This window comes from Melanerpes formicivorus, unplaced genomic scaffold (genome assembly GCF_026170545.1).
Source record: "Melanerpes formicivorus ecotype bairdi unplaced genomic scaffold, bMelFor1.0.p_v2 SCAF_5, whole genome shotgun sequence".
Taxonomy (NCBI): domain Eukaryota; kingdom Metazoa; phylum Chordata; class Aves; order Piciformes; family Picidae; genus Melanerpes; species Melanerpes formicivorus.
Genome location: NW_027142357.1, coordinates 2576714 through 2592167, shown reverse-complemented (window position 1 = coordinate 2592167; position 15454 = coordinate 2576714). Strand labels below are relative to the sequence as shown.

General features: G+C 44.1%; 1 protein-coding gene across 1 annotated transcript in view; it reads right to left on the bottom strand.

Moving 5' to 3' along the window:
* Window positions 1-7747: 7747 nt before the first annotated feature.
* The window catches only part of ITGAV (integrin subunit alpha V), a 63119-nt gene continuing 55412 nt past the window's right edge, over window positions 7748-15454 (bottom strand). Inside the window, exons 29-30 of the mRNA XM_068137882.1 lie at window positions 14507-14629; window positions 7748-13406 (exon numbers count right to left, since the gene is read on the bottom strand). Coding sequence (XP_067993983.1) covers window positions 13311-13406; window positions 14507-14629 — 219 coding nt within the window. The 3' untranslated portion in view covers window positions 7748-13310. The remainder of the gene's footprint in view (window positions 13407-14506; window positions 14630-15454) is intronic.

Below are 15454 nucleotides of genomic sequence, written 5' to 3'. Positions count from 1 at the left end.
CAGCATTTAAGTCGATCATAACGCTTGTTGCTGAGGGTATTAAAGCACGTTCGGTAATCCTGGTGCAGCACGTCCTGCCACGGGGCAGACACGGGGATGGTCGTGTGTCAGCTGGGGAATCGCCTTCACTCAGGCGCTGGTGAGTGGCCGTCGTAGTGGCAGTCATTGTAGCTCGTTCCTACACTTTGATTCTGGAAAAAGAGAGGCTCAGGGGAGACCTCGCTCTCCACAGCTCTGTGAGAGAAGGTCGCAGTGAGGTGGGGCTTGGTCTCTTCTTCCGACTAACAAGTGGTAAGACGCGAGGAAACGGCCTGAAGCACACACACACACGAGCCAAATAATTGTTTACTTGATGTGGAACTCTCCTCCAGCAGCTCACAACGAGAGGTTCTTTGGAAAGCATTTGTTCAGTGCTTGCTGGCTTAGTTAACCTCTCCCACTCAGCTTCCTATTTCAACCTTTTACCTGGGCTCTGCGAAGAAAAAGAGGCACAAGTGCTGGACTCATTTTGAAATCCTCACAACACTGCCGTGTGCTCAGGTGAAAGAAAGGGGTCTACAGAAGGTAGTTAATGCTCTGAGTGTCAAGGGGGAGGGGACAGGTTCTTCTCAGCTGCACCCTGTGATAGGACTAGGGGCAATGGGATACAAACTACAGCACAGGAGGTTGCACCTCAACATGAGAAGGAGCTTCACTGTTAAGGTGATGGACCACTGGAACAGGCTTCCCAGAGAGGTTGTGGAGTCTCCTTCTCTGGAGGCTTTCAAGACCCATCTGGATGCATTCCTGTGCAACCTACAGTAGGTCATATGGCTCTGCTCTGGCAGGGGGGTTGGACTCAATGATCTCCGGAGGTTCCTTCTAACCTCTAACACCCTGTGAGCCTGTGATCCTGAGTGGTTTGCTTCTGTCAATGATTTTGCCTGATGAAATGAGTCTGTGGTATTGTGAAAGTCTGGATCATGTATGATCACTTCTAAATGTACAGTTGGGCTTTTAGAAAGAAATTAAAGGTATTGGGGGAGGAATAATTGAACCAACCTGTCAGCTGCACCCTTGTGTATGAATGTTGATGCGGATATGCGTGTCCGTTAATAAATTTCTGAAGCTGGTAAGGGCTCTCAACTTGCTGCCCTGAGGCAAGCCACGAATGATCCACCAGGACATTCTGTGGAAACCGAGGGGATTTGGCACAAGAGGAGGACAGGGCCAGCCCAGCTGAAGTGCTTCCATGCGAATGCGCGCAGCTTGGGCAACAAACAGGATGAGTTAAGGGCACTGTGCTGCTGGGATGCCACGACATAGTGGCTGTTACTGAAACTTGGTGGGATGAATCCCATGACTGGGATGTAGGGATAGATGGGTATAAACTCTTTAGGAAGGATAGGCAGGGAAGGAGAGGAGGAGGTGTTGCCCTCTATGTCAATAGCCAGTTGGAGTCAGTGGAGCTCCACCTGGGGAGGGATGATAAGCTAGTTGAGAGTGTATGGGTTAAAATTAAAGGCAGGACAGGGGAAGGAGATATTACTGTGGGGGTCTCCTACAGGCCACCTGACCAGCAGATCCAAGCAGATGAGGCCCTCCATAGGCAAATAGAAGCGGCTTCCAGGTCACAAGCCCTGGTCCTCATGGGTGATTTCAACCACCCGGACATCTGCTGGAGGGACAACACAGCAAGGCACCAGCAATCCAGGATGTTCCTGGACTGCATAGAAGACAACTTCCTCCTCCAAATGGTAGAGGAACCAACAAGAAATGGTGTTATGCTGGACCTTGTTGTCACCAACAGGGAAGGGCTGGTAAGCAGTGTGAGGATCAGAGACGGCCTTGGCTGCAGTGACCATGAAGCAGTTGAATTTAATATCCTCAGGGCAATCAGGAGGAAGTATTCCAAGCTCACGACCCTAGACTTTAGGCGTGCAGATTTTGATCGCTTCAGGGATCTGCTAGCCAAAGTGTCGTGGGACAAAGCCCTGGAGGGAAGAGGGACCCAGGACAGCTGGTCAGTATTCAAGGACCACCTCCTCTGTGTCCAGGAGCTCTGTGTACCAACAAAGAGAAAAGCAGGTAAGAATGCTAGGAGGCCTGCCTGGATGAGCAAGGAGCTACTGGACACACTATTACTTAAAAGGAAACTCTACAGGAAGTGGAGAGAAGGACAGGTAGAACAGGGGGAATATAAGGAAGCTGCCCGAGCAGCAAGAGTCCTGGTTAGGAAAGCCAAAGCAGAGTTTGAATTGAATCTAGCCAGGGAGATTAAAGGGAACACTAAGAACTTCTACAGGTATATTAATGGGAAGAAGAAGACTAGGGAAGGTGTGGGCCCCCTCAGAAAGGAAACTGGTGACATGGTCACAAGTGATGAGGAAAAGGCTGAGGTACTTAATAACTTCTTTACCTCAGTCTTCACTGCAAGGGCCTCTAGCCACACTCCTGATGTTATGGAAGACAATGCCAGGGACGGGGAGGAAGAACTGCCCATTGTAAGTGCAGATCAGGTTCGTGATCACCTGAAGAACCTGAAAGTGTTCAAGTCCATGGGACCCGACGGGATACACCCACGGGTACTGAGAGAACTGGCAGAGGAGGTTGCTAAACCCCTCTCTATTATATTTCAAAAGTCATGGCAGTCTGGTGAAGTCCCCACAGACTGGAAAAGGGGAAACATTGCCCCCATCTTCAAAAAGGGCAAGAAGGAGGAACCAGGGAACTACAGGCCAGTCAGTCTCACCTCTGTGCCTGGAAAGATCATGGAACAGATCCTCCTGGAGTCACTACTCGCTCAAAAGAATAGTGAAGAGGTGATTGGGAACAGTCAGCATGGCTTTGCCAAGGGCAAATCCTGCCTGACCAACCTGGTGGCCTTCTATGAGCAGGTGACAAAATTAATAGATGAGGGGTGAGCAACTGATGTCGTTTACCTGGACCTGAGCAAAGCCTTCGACACTGTCCCACACCACATCCTGGTCTCCAAACTGGTGACACATGGGTTTGATGGGTGGACCACTAGATGGATAAGGAACTGGCTTGATGGCTGCACCCAAAGAGTGGCTGTCAATGGCTCCATGTCCCAGTGGAGGCCAGTGACAAGTGGAGTCCCTCAGGGATCAGTCCTGGGACCTGTCTTATTCAACATCTTTGTGGGTGACATGGACAGTGGCATTGAGTGCACCCTCAGCAAGTTTGCTGATGACACCAAGCTGTGTGGGGCAGCAGACACGCTTGAGGGAAGGGAGGCCATCCAGAGGGACCTTGACAGGCTGCAGAGGTGGGCACAAGCCAACCTCATGAAGTTCAGTAAGAGCAAGTGCAGGGTCCTGCATCTGGGTTGAGGCAATCCCAGGCACAAATACAGGCTAGGCAGTGACTGGCTGGAAAGTAGCCCTGAGGAGAGAGACTTGAGGGTGCTGGTGGACAAAAAGTTCAACATGAGCTCTCAATGTGCTCTTGCAGCCCGCAAAGCCAATCAGATCCTGGGCTGCATCAGGAGAAGTGTGGCCAGCAGGTCGAGGGAGGTGATCCTGCCCCTCTGCTCAGCCCTGGTGAGACCCCACCTGGAGTACTGTGTCCAGTTCTGGAGCCCCTATTCCAAGAGGGATGTGGAGGTGCTGGAAGGTGTCCAGAGAAGGGCCACAAGGATGATCAGAGGGCTGGAGCACCTCTCCTATGAGGACAGACTGAAGGAGTTGGGGCTGTTCAGTCTGCAGAAGAGAAGGCTCCAAGGTGACCTAATTGTGGCCTTCCAGTATCTGAAGGGGGCCTACAGGAAGGCTGGGGAAGGACTTCTCAGGATCTCAGGTAATGATAGGACTAGGGGGAATGGAATGAAGCTGGAGGTGGGGAGATTCAGGCTGGATGTGAGGAGGAGGTTCTTCACCATGAGAGTGGTGAGACCCTGGAATGGGTTGTCCAGGGAGGTGGTCGAGGCCCCGTCCCTGGGGGTGTTTAAGAGCAGGCTGGATGAGGCTCTGGCCAGCCTGATCTAGTGTGGGGTGTCCCTGCCCATGGCAGGGGGGTTGGAACTAGATGATCCTTGTGGTCCCTTCCAACCCTGAATGAAACTATGAAACTATGAAATGTGTTTAATGTGTGATACAAGTTTTACTGAAAATGGCTTCAGAAGGGTGTGGAAATTAATTGCACTGCATTTATCACAGAATAATAGAATGGTCTGGGTTGGAAAGGACCTCCAAAAGTATTCTAGCCCAGCCCCTTCTGCAGTCAGTGGGCGCACCCTCAACTAGATCAGGTTGCCCAGAGCCCAGCTGAGCCTCACCTTGAATATTTCCAGGGAAGGGGCTTCAAGCACCTCCCTGGGCAACCTGTTCCAGTGTTCCACCACCCTCATAGTAAAGAACTTGTTCCTCACATCCAGTCTAATCTCCTCTAGTTTGAAGTCACTGCCCCTCGTGCTATCACTGCAGGCCTTTGCAAGCAGTCTCTCTCCATCCTCCCTGTAGCCTCCTTCAGGTACTGGAAAGCCACTATTAGGTCTCCCAAGAGACTTCTCCCAGCTCCCTCAGCCTTTGTAGCAGAGGTGCTGCAGCCCCCTGATCATCCTTGTGGCCTTCCTCTGGACCTACTCCATCAGGTCCATGGCCTTCCTGTATTGAGGGCTCCAGACCTGGATGCAGTACTCCAGGTGAGGTCTCATCAGAGCGAAGTGGCAGAATCACCTCTCCGGATCTGCTGACCATGCTGACAGTTACTGAGAAGGCACTAGAGTACACATTAACACCCACTTCAGAAAAAAATCACAATTGAGGGGTTTTTTAACCGAATAAAGAGATGAAAGTTGAGAAGTAGTTTCAGCTATTTACTTCAGGAAATCTGTCCAGCACTAACTACTGCTGTCTTTAAAGGAGTACAAGAGTAGCTTACAGACTTGTCAAACTTTCGATGAATTACTACCATCATCATTAAATACTAAAGGGATGCAATGTGGCATTTGATATGCTGTGTAGCAGTAACACAGAAATGCAAATGCAGATAGATTCTCAAAAAATCTCTGAAAAACTGCAATCCACAGACGTGGTCTGCATGTGGAATTGTAAAGACTAGCAATGTGGTATCTCACTGTCATTTCCTCATTTGGAAGGTCTGTTGTTCATATGTGTCCTGCAAGCTTAACCTTAGCTCTGTCAAGAGAAGGAATCACAGAACTGTCAGGGTTGGAAGGGACCTCAAGGATCATCTTGTCCCAACCCCCCTGCCATGGGCAGGGACACTTTCCACTAGATCAGATTGCCCAGAGCCACATCCAGTCCGGCCTTTAAAACTTCCAGGGATGGGGCTTCCACCACCTATTTGGGCAACCTGCTCCAGTTTATCACCACCCTTATAGTGAAGAACTTCTTCCTAACATCTTACCTAAATCTCCCCTCCTGTAGCTTGGACCCATTCCCCCTAGTCCTATCACTACCCAACACCCTATGAAGTCCCTCTCCAGCTTTTCTTGTAGGCCCTCTTCAGGTACTGGAAGGCCACAAAAAGGCCTCCTCAGAGCCTTCTCTTCTCCAGAACGAACAACCCCAACTCTCTCTGTCTGCACAGGAGAGGTGCTCCAGCCCTCTGATCATCATCACGGCCCTTCTCTGGACATGTTCCAGCACATCCACATGTGTCTGGCAATAGAGGCTCCACTGGACACAGTACTCCAGGTGGGGTCTCACAAGAGTGGTGTAGAGGGGGAGAATCATCAAACTTGTAAGTTTATTAGATGAAGCAAAACAGATTGATTGCAAAATATCTTTTGAGAAGATGGGCTGCTGACAGCACTAACCCAAATTCTTCATGCACAGGAGACCATAGATTCATGAGATGCTACACTTTTTAACAAGAAGAAAGAGGGCTCATTTTTTCACCATGTTCTTAAAATTACATAAACTGGCAACTAACAAATATATGAATGTATTCATATGTAATCAAATATTAATGTATTCATTATTTACTTACAAACTCACTACTGACGGAAGGATACAATAAAATATCACTGATGTATGCAGCATCAGAAACCTAGACAATGCAAAGCAGCACAACTCAAGTGGGAGCAGTGGAGTTGTGCTGATGGTAATAGCTTCAAGCCATGGGCCATCATTTTCTTGAAGGTGAAAAGGCAGCCATGCCTTGCTGCTGTAATGAGGCAGCTGGTGTCACTAATTTCTCCATAATGCATTAATCTGGAACTGCTAAGCAGCTGTAGTGATCACACTGTGCTGGTAACTGACTGAGGGTGTCTTGTTCCACAAATACCAGGCCTGCGTTGGCTGTGGTGTGCACCGAGAAAATGGTCAGTCGTGATTTGACTACTGCTGTCATCTTATGCACATTAGGTGTAGCTACTCTGTGGTCACTGCAAGTTGCTAAATGAAACACAAATACCAGCTCTTTATCTTTTCAGTGCCCTTCTTGATTATTTTCTTGAGGTTGACATGCTCCCCTTGTAATCCAGAGAACTCTTTTCTAAAGGGTTCAGAGGCACCAACATCTATTCTAAATAAGCAATGTAAAGTGGGTTTGGAGATGGCCTCACATTGCACCAGGGGAAGTTTAGGTTGGATATCAGAAGGGACTTCACTGGAAAGGCTCTCACTGGAACAGACTGCCCAGGGAGGTGGTTGAATCTCCATCCCTGGAGGTGTTTAAAACACAAGAGATGTGATGTTGAGGGACAGACTTTAGCACCGCACTTGGCAGACAGGCATCATGATTTGATTCGATCTTAAAAGTCTTTTCCAACTGAAACAATTCTATGATAAAATAAACACATATGTTGTTATTTGGATACAAAATCTTTACTGTCACCCCACTCACAAAGCTATGAATGTTAATCAGAAGGAATGTAACCCTAAAATTAGCCTAATAATGAGAAAAGAAACACCACCTCGCTGAGAAGTTTCCTAACCAAAGGAGCAGCATTTACCATTTTCTACAGTAACGTGGCAGGCTATAAAATCTGAAGTATTTTTGGTATGCAAAAATATTTGCTAGGAAAATTGGTTTCTGGTGACTGTGGTGGTTGAGGGACATTCAAGGTGAGGCTTGACAAGGCCCAGGGCAACCTCATCTAGTTGAGGATGTCGCTGCTGACTAGATGACCTTTGGAGGTCCCTCCTGGCGCAGACTGAGAGGCTGAGGGAGCTGGGATTGTTTAGCCTGGAGAAGAGGAGGCTCAGGGGTGACCTCATTGCCCTCTACAACTACCTGAAGGGTGGTTGTAGCCAGGAAGGGGTTGGTCTCTTCTCCCAGGCAACCAGCACCAGAACAAGGGGACACAGTCTCAAGCTGTGCCAGGGGAGGTTTAGACTCGAGGTGAGGAGGAAGTTCTTCGCCAAGCGAGTCATTCGTCATTGGAACGGGTTGCCCAGGGAGGTGGTTGAGTCATCGACCCTGGAGGCGTTCAAGAGGAGATTGGACATGGCACTTGGTGCCATGGTCTAGTCATGGGGTCTGTGTTGATAGGTTGGACTCGATGATCCTCGAGGTCCTTTCCAACCTAAGTGATACTGTGATACTGTGACTGTTCTATGATTGCTTGTGATTACAAAATGTTTTGGCTCAAGGTTAGTGTGTGCCATGTTAGCTGAGACCATGAAAGTTGTGTGATCTTCTCGTATTTAAAAGGTACCTATGGACAGCCAACATATACTAAGAAATACTTTCAGGTGAATTAAAATTCACTTTAAAAAATATATACTTAAGATTAAAAAAAACCAAATATCAAAACCCAAACACCCAAACAAGAGAATTCCTGTTAATTAAGAGGTATTTTATTCCAAAATTCCAAACATCAGAATCAACTCAATACTTAAGAATTTTTTTTGTTTCAGTTTACCCAATCACAATTGTTTGCAACTGCATACATGTATAGAAAAATACAACCTAATAACATCAAATTAGGATGAAAAGGAGTTGAAAAGAAAATCTTAGCTTAATGGCTATGTGTTTGGTATCAGTACAAAATTGCTCTGCCACAACACCCTTTTCCCCCCCCCCCCAAGATTTATAATTTAATAAAAATAAGGTGACTTCAGACATATATTGCTCTCCTTAAATGTACCAAAGACCTTTGAAACAAGTTCATACTTACTGAAAATATTCCCATTTGTCTTAACAAGTATTTACTACGTGACTATGAAACCCCAAATGCAGCACACTCATTAGTAGGTTAATTTTCTGCTTGTGCAAACAATGCTCTACTGATTTAATGCACGAGCAAAACCAACAGCAACAACAAAAGGCAAAAAGACTCCGTTAGGAAGAAATAAAATGTTACATTGCCAACATATTTGTGTCATAGCACATACAGGTTTCCTTCATGGACTAGAAAGGGCCACCTAAACCTGTAGAAGTTTCCTTAAGATTCAAACACTACATTATATCTTTCTTTATTTGCAAAAGCCAAGGGTCAAGTTATTCAGCCTTATTGCAGCATATTTGGAGAAGGTCACTGCATGAAAGGTTAGAGTTTCTGTGTAATATAAAATGCTCCACACACTGGAAAAACCAGACTGAAATACTAAATACGATAAGCACATGGAACAGTAGTAGCATTACAGACTCAAGCCCATTATTGTATAGTCTCCAGTCACAATTTTCCACACTGGACTTAAAGAATGTTGTACCAATCCTCAGTAACTCCGGAGTTAGTAATGGATGCTCTTTAGAATATACATCATGTTTCACCCAATATGGGTCATCAAAACTTCCTATGCTGTTGTTCATTTATCACCTCAACTTAACACACTGGTTTTGTTAATGCCTTTAAAAGCACTGACCTCTGCAAGTCAACAAATGCTTTTAAAAACAGTGACCACTGCAAGTCAACAAACACGACATCCCTTCTTAGGCGGGGACAAACAGATGATTTGGCCGTGAGCTAGATCTGATCACATTATATTGCACTTGGGAATTAGAAGCCAGAGATTCAGTACCACAGAGTTCAGATCCCACCCAAGTCAGTGAGGGTTCCTGGGGCTCAGTGTATCATTGTGATCCAAACTGTGGTGTGTGTTTGTCACAGGAGGCCACTGCCGACAGACAGCCGATGGGTTCTTCCCATCTGGGACACAGACACCCCAACAAAATATTCTCTGTGCTGTGAGGCTCATCTGTGGTCTGTCATCACCTTTTTATTTTCTGGATTTCCATTTTCCTTGCTTCAAATCCTGGTTTTCTTTGTTTTTATTTATTTTCTTCATGACAGCCAGCAGCACTGAACACAGAGGGTCACTTCCAAAGCCAGCGGCAATGAAATGTCAGGTTGTCTCTGTCTTTGTTAAACTGTGGAGTAGGTTTCAGTCTGGACTGGAGGCAGAAACTGACTAGATTTTTGCCAGGGTCGCGTTGCCCTGTGAGTGTTCTTGAAGGTCTAGGGAAAAATACTGCAGGGCTTATGCCTAGTTAACTCACAGCAAACCCAAATGTTGCAAAAATGTGTTAAGTGCAGCATGAATCCTTCAAACCACCCAGAACATGCTGATTATTGCTGAAATAGTTTCAAAATACCTGTGAGAGTTTACCTTAGACTATTTAAGCATGGACACAGGCTTAGAGACAACTAAGTATGCAAAATTTTTTCTTGGAATAAATGTTTTATACAGAAAGAGCACATATAATAAACTTCCTTGGAGCTTCCACAAACATCACATGAATCAAAGATCAATGTACAGATCAACATTTAAGACGGGGAAAATGGGAGATATCAAATTCTAAACCTGATACTGATATCTGCAAGTGTTTCCTCAAAGATCTGAACTCATACTGATAAATGCAGCCCATTATTTGACTTTGCAGTCATGCTTCTACAAAAGCCATCTCCACCATTTCATAGCCCACTGACAGAAACATAAACCGATAAATGAGGTTCCTCGCTTTGTATTTCCTAAACATGGTGAAATACAGTAATAGATTAACATGCATTTGGAAATAGAAATCACTCCTTACATGTTGATCATGAGATGCTGCAAGAAATGACAACTGGAGTACTTAGAGAATTTTGTATTTCATTATAAAAAAAGATACAGCTCCTTTTAAATGTTTCCACTACATAATTACATAGCTGTTGATTTTATAGTCAAGAAAAATATGCTTCTGAAACATGACTCTCAAAAGAGGACTAATTCTGTATTGTATTTATTTTTTTAATGCTTGCAGTATGCATCTTATGCACATCAGTTTTAACTCAAAGGCATTAACTGCATTCCAAAATGCGTACTTCAAGTTTCTGTAAACATTTTTACATCATTCTACAATATTTGCTCTAAGAAAACACCAGTGCCTGTAAGTCAGTATGAAATTTATACTGACACAAGCGTACATACACAGTCTGTAATCTTATTGCTGAGTACAGAATGTGACATCCAATGTTCCCTGCACCCTCGTTCAGGAACACATCCTGTTCAGAATCTATTTCAAACCCAGATGTTACTTTCAACTGAATTTGGAGTGTTAGGTCTATGCCTGCTAAGTAACCTGTATCCTTAATTTATCTATGCTACTCTTTTATTTCTAACCAAGCTGGAAATTAGTGGGAGAAGCAGCTGTGTGCTTTTACTCTCCAATAGAATGCAAGAAAATAAAAATCACTTAAATAAATCTTACTTTATGAGACTTCAATAAATGGAAGGAACTTTCCTTAGCTACAGTAGTTGTACCAATACAATGTACCTTTTCATCCTGAAAATCAGCACAATGAGAGAGTTTCCAGTTGCACAGTATCAAATGAAGCTGCAGTTAGCACTGCCATTAACACCACTACGGGATCCCTTCCCTGCAAGCTGAAGAGATCTCCATGGTGGCTATTGTACTGTAATTTACTTTCATCTCCTTATAATGCCTAGACGTGCAAGTAGTCTAATAAATTTCAAGTCAACACCGTGTACATGTAATGAAAGCACACATGTAAGAATTAGAGCTATAATCTGTCTGACAGTCTCTTAAACCTCTTAACCTACTAAGATTAAGACTGGGTAAAAACAATCTCCTTACATATAGATAATCAGTCAGCAAAGTGTGTGAGCTAGAAGCCTGTGTAAGTAACCAAAACTGTATCTTATAAAATCACATTTAAGGCCAGGATCAAAGGCTGACTCCTGATTCTTTACTATATTACTATTAACAATACTGGAAGTTAAAAAAAAACCAAAAATTACAATGCTGGCCACACTGAAGACCATGAAAATTCAGTGAAAGCAGAATTGTGCCCTATACTCTCTCATATAAACTCATCCTACCTAAACAAACTGTCTAAAACAGAAACATGCAAATGGATAAATATGCAAGCCTGTATCTGATACACATACTGGCCCCCACAGACTTTGTGCTGTCTCTCTTAATGACTCAAATGCCACCACGGTTCAGCGAGTAAGAATGGGCTTAACAACAAAAGCCATTTGTGGAAAGGATGCAGAAATGAGAGCTGAATCAAACTGTTCATCATTTCAGATAACTGTGGCTTTACTGGGCAGTGCAGTGTTTATGGGAGCGATGCAGCTTCGAACAAAATCTCCAAGATACAAAACCAAACCAAACCAGAGCTTCTGTCCTTCTAAGAGCTGGCCTACATGGAAATCTCACTGTAAAATTACAGTAGAAGTCTGTCTTTCTGTATGTGGCTGCATACAGGGAGTTTATAAAGTAAGTTATTCTCTTTTTGGAGCAGAGAATAAACAAATGTCATATAAGGCACCTTTGTAACAGTTTAAGTACATCCGCACTAAGATTTGTGCAACACAGCTACACGTGGTTCCAAGGCAACCAACCTCCTAATTTGCAGATAACACATCTACTGAAATGCATATAGACAGTGTTCTTGTGGTCTCTTTTAAGCATAAGAGGCATCATTTAACCACACCGATGCAAGGGCAAATAAGCTAAGAATGGCATAAACCCATGGCTTTAAACTACTGAACTTTTGGTATGTTTGAAAACCATTAAAATAAAATATCTTAGTGTCTGGTAATGAAATGTCTGGAACGCAACAAACCATCTTGTGCAATGGAACGTCTTTTGTGCAATGTACAATGTGAAATGTACAATGAATGAAGCTATGAATGAACAAAATGAAATAAAGTCAGATCAACCTTCTCTTGTCAATCCCTCTCACCTTCCCAGCTATACTCTGCTTCATTTGACAGGCTCACTGTTCTCTCAGGGCACATGGCATGATTGTGGACAAAGTCCTGATGTGATCTAGATGCATTTGGCCGGCATACAGTCCGCTTTAAACAATCCCTGTATTACTCCAGCCAGTGCTTGGACATGGTCAACCACAGAATGTGACACTTAACAACAGCTTCTTTACACTGCAGCAGGTGTAAAGTATTCCCTCCATTTTTCTGCCAGAAACTGAAATGCAACCCAAGTAACATACCGGCTTAACTTCAAACCCTGTGGAAGCTTGACTTGTGAAGGTAAAGGCTATGGGTTTTCTCATGAGACACGTGTTGACAACCACAGTCTCTGGCAGTACCTGAATGGCTTCCATGCTGCCGAGAATTCTGTGGAGCACCTGTGTCCCACTCCAGGGAAATACACAGCAGAGTCTTTGGATCTAACACTGAATCTTTTCACTAGGCCCCATAGAAAGTACACCACCCTCAGCTTTCTCTTGCTCGCTTTTGTTTCTGTAGGTCTCATTTCTGCAGTAAGAGACCTAGGACCTGGAGAACAACAGCTGTAAAGTCTAGAGGGAAACTACAGGACAGCTGACCAAGGAGGAAGAGAACTGCCATGCAGAATAGGTATCAGATGCCAATGGTTCCACCGAGTATTTTGCGAGCAAGAGGAGTATCAGCAGCAGAGTTAGTAGGTCAAAGAATGTTCCTCAGTTTTGTAAGACAAGCTGCATTCCTATTTTTGTACAACTAGCTTTCAGGAACTCGGAAATGAAGTGTAGTGTACTCCAACAAAAAACACCAATTGAAACTAAATGTGTCATCCAGCAAGGATCTATGGAAGCCATTGGCTTTGAGAGCGAATGCAAAATCTGCACAGCAATTCACATAAAGTTGGTCCAGGAATCAAAAGAAAAGATGGTACCTCCTACATCCCAGTAAGCAAAATCATGGCACTACATATTACTGATTTTTTTCACACACAAATCAGTGCAGCTGTGTTAGTCACACGTATGAACATAATGCAGAAAGGAGGATTTAAATATATTGCTCTTGTTGTGTAGGTGCTGATACCTTCTGAGACCAGCAGCTTTGCAGTCAAAAGAGTCTGTTTTCCTTAAGAGGGAAACCAATAGTCGTAACCAAGATGTAGGCATGGTGAAACTTCAGAGTGTCTTACAGATAAAACTCTGCTTAAGCTTCTGAGGTTCCTTCCCCATTCTCGTGTGGTTGCAGCTGTTCTCTTTCTTGCTCTTCCTGAGGTGGTCTCACACGTTTGAAGAATCCCATCTGTGATGCAGAGAAAAGCAGGGAAATCGTGACATGATTTTTGAGTAACACACCCACATAAACATGAGGAAAAGATTTTTCACTGTGAGGGTGACAGAACACTGGAACAGGCTGCCCAGGGGGTTGTGGAGTTTCCCTCTCTGGAGATACTCAAGACCCAACTGGATGCGTTCCTGCATGATCTGCTCTAGGTGATCCTGCTCTGGCAGGAGGGTTGGACTGGATGATTTTTTGAGGTCCCTTCAGCCCCTAACATTCTGTGACTCTGTGATCCTGTTTCTTTCCTTCTTCATCACATCTTACCCAATTAGTTGATGTTCTTCCCTCCTCTTCTCTTTTTCCCTATTTTTAACCTCCAATGCCAGTAAGTATCAACGGAACAATTAAACTGAGTAATTCAATACAGACATCCCCTTTTACTCAGTTTACTCCTAAGAAAGATGAGGCTTTACAGTAGGCCAAAAACTTAGCTGATAGAGATAACTGGAAGATCAAGGTATTTCTGTATGCTGCTGGTACTATTTCAAGGACTACAGGCCATCCTGCCGGAAAGCAGCCCCATGAAGAAAGACCTCAGAGTCCTAGTGAACAGCAAGTTCTCCATTGGACAGCAATGTGCCCTTGTGACCAAGAGAGTCAACAGCATCCTGGGGTACATTAGGAAAAGTATGTCTAGAAGCTCTAAGGAGGTTCTCCTTCCCCTCTACTCTGCCCTGGTGAGACTACACCTGGAATACTGTGTTTAGTTTTGGAGTCCCCAATTCAAGAAAGACAGGGATCTGCTGGAGAGAGCACAACAGAGGGCTATGAGGATGATTAGGGGACTTGAGCATCTCCCCTCTGAAGAAAGACTGAGAAACCTGGGGTTGTTTAGTCTGGAGAACAAAAGGCTGAGAGGATCTGATCAATGTCTATTAGTATCAGAGGGGTGGGTTCAAGATGAAGGTGATGGTCTCTTTTTGGGGCTGCCCACTGACAGGACAAAGAACAATGGGTACAAGCTAGCACACAGGACGTTTGACCTCAAAATGAGGAGACACTTCTTCACATCACTAACAGGGAAAAGAAAACAATACAACCCCCCTAGACACAGTACTTACCCTGTACATAACGAACACTAGAACAGCCAAGAGCAATAATCCTGCTAGGACAGCCAAAATTATAACCCACACTGGCACAGGCATAGGCTGTGGTTGAATGCCCCATGTAATATTTGTGGTAACCTAATAGAAAAACACAATAAATCACACTTTGCACAGCAGTGACACACTGAGTTCATTCCTGCAGACTAAGTCTTGTGTATTTTTATTCTATAGTGTTTAAAATAGTCCATCATAAATTACTTTTTCTCCCCAATGTGAGTAAACAGCTTAGATTAATAGTGACATAAAGGCTTCACCGACCCAAATATAATAGGATTTTAAAAATAAACAGAAAGAGGAGTTTTGGGGGGGTTGTTTTGTGGTTTGGGTTTCTTTGTTGACTGGTCTGGTCAGTTGGTGGATTTTTTGCAATCAAGTGATACCACACCAGCATGCAGTCGGTAATACTTGATGATGTAGGAATCTGGAAGTATTTTGTAATCAGAGAAAAATAACTCAAGGCTTTTTCCTGTTTTTCCTAAAAGGAAACAAAAATCAACTCCACAAGGCTTCAGAGTGGGGAAAAAACCCACAACACAATACAGTAACAGGCATTAGAAACCATATTAAAAATAATAAAAAATAAAATCAATCACAATCCTTTTAAGTCCCTTTCTTAATATCTTTTATGTTACAGTGCCCACCAAAACCTTTTAAATTGGCAGCCCCAATAACTGGCCTATGCCTTCCTTTCTGTGATTGTCTCCATCTCTGAAACCTTCTAGGACTCAGATAGTTTTTCTGTTTGACATTCACATAGTACTCCATGCACTATTAATGGTGCATTATTCAAGCTCTAAGTGCTACCACAGGAGAAGATAATTGACTAGTACAGTATTTCTTCTAACACCAGTGGCACTAGCAAATACATTATGACCGTTCACTATCATGTTTTTAAGTTTCAGT